This window comes from Ipomoea nil, unplaced genomic scaffold (assembly GCF_001879475.1).
Source record: "Ipomoea nil cultivar Tokyo-kokei standard unplaced genomic scaffold, Asagao_1.1 scaffold2036, whole genome shotgun sequence".
In the NCBI taxonomy this organism is placed as follows: domain Eukaryota; kingdom Viridiplantae; phylum Streptophyta; class Magnoliopsida; order Solanales; family Convolvulaceae; genus Ipomoea; species Ipomoea nil.
The window spans coordinates 910,530-916,642 of record NW_017618464.1 but is presented as its reverse complement, the minus strand read 5'-3'; the positions used below and the strand labels follow the sequence as shown (position 1 = coordinate 916,642).

At 42.4% G+C, this 6,113-nt stretch overlaps 1 protein-coding gene across 1 annotated transcript; it reads left to right on the top strand.

Annotated features, from left to right (window-relative positions):
* Positions 1-2,939: 2,939 nt before the first annotated feature.
* Positions 2,940-5,065, top strand: LOC109147653 (cytochrome P450 86A22-like). The gene is made up of 2 exons (XM_019295261.1): positions 2,940-3,064; positions 3,146-5,065. The coding sequence occupies exon 2, from the start codon at positions 3,160-3,162 to the stop codon at positions 4,795-4,797; it is 1,638 nt and encodes a 545-aa protein (XP_019150806.1). The 5' UTR covers positions 2,940-3,064; positions 3,146-3,159; the 3' UTR covers positions 4,798-5,065.
* The last annotated feature ends 1,048 nt before the right edge of the window (positions 5,066-6,113 follow it).

The following is a 6,113-nucleotide window of genomic DNA, read 5'->3' as shown; positions in this document are numbered from 1 at the left end:
CGAATCACACCCGGCACCGAGTGGACTACGCACGCGGCCGGACAGACCATGGAGGGGTCTACCTCCCCGGGGTCCTCAACTACTACCACGGGGTCCTCGGGGTCGGCCTACGTAGGCTCGGCCGGCGCACCCCGGGTCGGCCTACGCGGGGTCGGCCACCCTTTGGGGTCGGCTCGACCAGGACGGGGTCCCCGCGTTGTCCGAGTCGTGCGGTGGCAGTTGCGACTCCTCCCACGTACCCCGGGCTACGCTTTGGACCCGGTCCTGAGCTAGGACGCGGTCAAAGCGCTAGATCCAACCATCCCCCAGTTTAGGGGGAGCGGTTAGAGGTTTGTAGCATATAAAAACCCCTCCCCTTGTCCTAACAAGGGACACTTGATTCCTATCTCATACTTTTTTACAACATTTGTACTGTTATTACACGTCCCGAACCTCTGTAATAGCATTTTATGTCCAATTAATACAATATTTACCGTTTTATTATTCGTTCATCATAATCAACATATATTCGGGTTGTATAATCCGGACCCCCGGGTTCATATAATCCATCATTGGTGCTCTTGTTGAGAGCGGCTGTACAAGCTTAAGCGCTCTCCCCATCATCATTCATCCACAGCGATGACAAGATCCGGGTCGAACACCCACAACTCGCAAGGTTCACGCAACACCCGCGACCTCTCCCTCGCCAACCACCCCAACGGGACCACGGCGAGTCGGCAGACCGTGCCCGTGGGGACGGGAGGGGACCTCAGAGATCAGATTAACGGGAACCGGCGGAGGACCTCTGGGGTCGGCTCACCAACAATCGCCCGCTCAGCGGGTCGGCGCTGCCCGTCCCACCCCCGATTCCGACTCCCCGGGAGGAGGCCGCCACGCTCGAGCAGGCGGCGACCGCGCTCAACCGCGTCGCGGCGGGGCTGCGACGGGGTGCCCCGGCACCACCACCTCCGCCCCCTCCTAGGGAGCACGGTGAAACGAAGGGCGTAGTATCCTTTGATTAATTTGATTAATTTTTTAAAACAAAAAACTATTCCTTTCTATATTTCATTTTATCTGTTGTATTTACTATTCATTAATCAAATCAACACTTTTTTCTTTGTTATTTTCTTTAGTATTTTCACTTATTTTTAAATTTATTTTTTTTTGTTTAATAGTACTTTTAATGCAGTTTTGAAATATACAAATTTTGTATATTAATGTTAAACTTAATATTATAAAAAATTAAATTAAAATAACTTAATCAAACATCGTTAACAGAACTATACACATAAAATGAGACGGAGAAAGTAATAAATTTAGACTCGAATATGATCATATATTCCATCTATTAAAGAAGAAGAAATTCCATAACTTTTGATGCAGCCCTATATTGGCTTTGTTTACTTAGCTTCCTTATAAGTTTGGAGTGAGGTGACCGGGTCTAAGATATAATCCGACAAATAAAAAATTGATAACGTGATGGAGGGGTGGAGGCGGCTGATCCAATTAAGTTGATAGGGGTAGCTCATTGTATATATTGTACTGTTGTGGCCAGATTGCATGCATACATAATTATATACATATATACATACATATTGTAGTAATGTACGTAGCAGTAACTAGTTCCTCAACTAATCCCATTTACTTTTTGGTCCTTCATTCAATGCTAGTATTTAAGGAACGAAACCTTTCCCTACCGAATTAGGTGGGAAGAACCGAAGAAGCTCTCTTCCAATAATTTTCCTTAGCTTTCTTCCTAAACTAAGGAACGTAACAAAAATAAAGGAGCTTATGTTAATGGCTCTACGCCCTTATCCGCATTTGCATGCCTATAACTTCACTCTATCATGTGCACGCCATGTGTCCATGAAAACTACCCATCATGATACAACAATGGAGGATTCGAGTTCGAACTCATGTGTAATCACTATTTAAATGCCTGCATTAGATAAATCCTGTTCAAATTAAGAAAGTCAATAGGTTGTTCACTTGTTCCCACTAAAGTCAAAAGTCAATAGGTCGTTCCTACTAAAAGCCTAGCTTGTAATTAACATTCTGGTTACTAAATCAACCGTCTAACAAATTTGTCTGGGTTCACATACTTGAAGTCCATTTTTTTTGGGTGATGAGTGAAACGTGTAATCACTACCCGAGGGGCTAAATTCCGCCTTGTGAACCTAATCAGCATATGACTACCACCTAAAGATGTGTACTGCTGGTAGATCCCGCCTTGTGAGCTTACCTGACAAGGACCACTACTTAAGGGTGTGCATTTGGTAAACTCCGCCTTGTGATTCTAGCCAGCAAAGGATAACACGGAAGTAAACCAACTCCACTCAAACCAAAAAGAATGAATTCAAACTTATGACTTTGTGGTTATGCATTAAGTATCTTGACTCGTTACCCCTTAACAACCTCTTCAAAGCATAAGTTGGGTGAGATGGTGACGGTGGTACGGTTTCAGCAATATATAACGGCGGTTTGTAAATAGAGCATTATGAGCGGCTCTTCAACGATATCTGGTGGCATTTATTGTCTGGGATTGTTATTGTTATTATTATTACTCCTATCTTCACACACCATTACTTACTCTATTATATACAAATCATTAATTACTAGTTAATTATTATTGCAATAATCTGGATTGTATGTTACAGAAACACCAATAATTATATGTTTACAGTTTATGCCTATATGCATATATTATTGGAGCATCCACAACACATGCATGCATAATCTTAAACCGACAAATTAGTACCAAATATGATCAAATTCACCTTAAGATCAGATTATCATTGTAACTTAATCATGGCGTAATCTATATATATAGAGAGAGAATGTATGTATAGAGAGAGAGAGAGAGAGAGGTGGCGTGGTGAGCTTGCAACAAAGTCCGGCCCCCTCATTTATTGCCACCATTTCCCATCGCCATTGTTATACTATAAATTACTTTACTTTTCCATCTTCTTCTGCAATTATATTCACGCTTCTCTCTTGTATTTTTATCGTTTTCTGATTAAGCTCCGGCGGCTGTATCTCTCTCTGTGCCTGCATTTCTCTTTGAATTGAAGCAGCCTTTTTTCCGGTAAAAACTCAGAAACTCGTCGGATTTTGTGAGTGGGTTTCCGGTGGTTTAGTTTTTTTAATTCTTTTATTTTTTTTATAGGGTGGCTGGAAAAGATGGATTTATCGACGGCTTTGATGATACTGGCGTTTGTAGCGGCTTACTTTATTTGGTTCAAATCCGTCACGGCGTCTTTGAGGGGGCCGCGGCTGTGGCCGGTGGTCGGAAGTTTGCCGGGGCTGATAGTAAACGGCCACCGCATGCACGAGTGGATTGCGGAGAATCTACGCGCTTGCGGCGGCACGTACCAGACCTGCATTTTTGCGGTTCCGGTTCTTGCGCGGAAGCAGGGTCTCGTGACGGTCACGTGTGATCCGAAGAATTTAGAGCACATTTTGAAGGTTAGGTTCGACAATTACCCCAAGGGTCCCACGTGGCAAGCTGTGTTCCATGATCTGCTGGGGGAGGGGATCTTCAATTCTGATGGCGACACGTGGCTGTTCCAACGGAGGACTGCCGCGCTGGAATTCACCACCAGGACGCTGCGCCAAGCCATGGCTAGGTGGGTTAGCCGCGCCATTAAGATGCGGTTCTGTCCGATCCTAAAGACGGCTCAGCTCGAGAGCAAGCCGGTTGATCTCCAGGACCTCCTTCTCCGGCTCACTTTCGACAATATTTGCGGCTTGGCTTTCGGGAAGGACCCACAGACTCTCTCCCCTGGGCTCCCGGAAAACAGCTTCGCGTCGGCTTTCGACCGAGCCACGGAAGCCACGCTGCACCGCTTTATTCTCCCCGAGTTTATCTGGAAATTTAAGAAGTGGCTCGGGCTCGGAATGGAGGTCAACTTGAGCCAAAGCTTGACACACGTGGACCACTACTTGACTGACGTCATCACTACACGTAAGCTGGAGCTGGTGAGTCAGCAGGAGGGCGGGCCCCAACACGACGATTTACTCTCCCGGTTCATGAGGAAAAAGGAGACATACACTGACAAGTTCCTCCAACACGTGGCACTCAATTTCATCCTAGCTGGACGCGACACGTCATCCGTGGCTCTGAGCTGGTTCTTCTGGCTAGTCAGCTTGAACCCACGTGTGGAAGAGAAAATCCTGATGGAGCTTTGCACGGTTCTGATGGAGACACGTGGCAAGGATACCTCAAAATGGCTTGAAGACCCCCTAGTCTTCGAAGAAGTCGATCAACTGATATACCTCAAGGCGGCGTTATCCGAAACCCTAAGGCTCTACCCGTCGGTGCCGGAGGACTCAAAACACGTCGTCACCGACGACGTATTGCCGGACGGAACATTCGTTCCCGCCGGCTCCAACATCACATACTCGATATACTCAGTTGGCCGGATGAAATTCATTTGGGGCGAAGATTGCTTGGAATTCAAACCGGAGAGATGGCTATCCAAAGACGGCAAGAAATTCGAACTCGACGATCAGTTCAGGTTCGTCTCATTCAATGCAGGCCCTAGGATCTGTCTCGGCAAGAATTTAGCTTACCTGCAAATGAAATCCATCGCGGCGGCCGTGCTGCTCCGCCACCGCCTCGCGGTGGCGCCGGGCCACAAGGTCGAGCAGAAAATGTCGCTTACATTGTTCATGAAATACGGTTTGCTGGTGAACGTATTCCCTAGGGATTTGGCTCCGTTCATGGCCAAGATTGGCACGCGCGACTCACGTGATGAACCGCGTCTCGCAAATGGTAATTGTTACGCTCAAGTCGTCACCGTCAACGCTGCTGCTTAAGAAGCCAATTAATTAACTTTATTATTATATTATAATGTGAATAAATCAAATTATTATAGTACCATAAAGAAGAAGATTTGTATAACGTTTTTTCTTTTCTTCCCCATAATCCTATTTCTTTGCCTGAAATAGGCGAAATCGCTTGTCCCAAGAGCATCACGCCTCAACCCTCATAAAATGGTACAATCTTATTTATTTAATATACTATATATTGTATTTTTACCTATTATATTAATCAATGTTGATAATAAAATCTCAAATTTCTACTTCTAGATTCTTGATATATATTTTGAATTTCATGTTTTATAATGTTTTATTCCATTTTATTTATGTATTTTATTAGTAATTAAGATGAAGGACAAAAATTTAAACCATATAATACTATATATTGATTTTATTGACATGACTTTAAGGGAGTTTGGTAAATAGTTGTTAGCTGATTGAGTTAGTGAGTTTGACTAGTTTATAACATTAAATGATTATAGAAAGATGTTTCGTAAATTAGCTGTTAGCCGATAACTTATTACATGCAAAATGACTTTCTCAAAAAATTGATCGAAAAAGTTGTTTTGGGTAACTTTTTGAATTTTAACGTTTTGAAGTAGGGTTGTAAACGAGGCGAGCCGAGCTCGATAAGCATAGTTCGGCTCGAGCTCGGCTCAGCAATTTTTTGAGCCGCTCGAACTCGTCTCGAGCAGCTCGATTGTTCAAGCTCAAGAGTTCGAGTTCGAGCTGGAGCTCGATCTCGATTTTAATCTCAAGTTTGATCTATTTGAATTCATATTTTAATTAATAGTAAATATTATTTTATCCATACATAAATAATAAAAACTTTAAAAAATTCAAAACTCCAAACTTCAAGATTTAGGATTTTCAATTCCTACTTTTTTAAGTAATATATATATATATATATATATATATATATATATATATATATATATATATATATATATATATATATATATATATATATATATATATATTATTTATTTATTTAATTATGGCTTGCGAGCGGCTCAACGAGCCACGAGCCTAAAATATTTGAGCTCGAGCTCGAGCTGAGCTTTGACCGAGTCGCTCGGTTCATTTATACTCCTATTTTGAAGTAATAAGTTGTTACAAAAAAATTAAATAATCAAATACTTATATTGGTTGTTAACCAAATTAAATAACTAATAATAGTCAAATAAACTAAAATTGATTGATAAGCTAATTAAGTATTTAACGCGTTTTTGTTTTGCCCACAAAAAAATTATTGACATGACTTATTGTTGTCATTATATAATGTTGGGAATTAAAGAGCATTCAAACTCGAA

Excerpts from the sequence above, each read along its gene's own strand:
- LOC109147653 (XM_019295261.1), top strand. The coding sequence starts at position 3,160 with ATGGATTTATCGACGGCTTTGATGATACTGGCGTTTGTAGCGGCTTAC.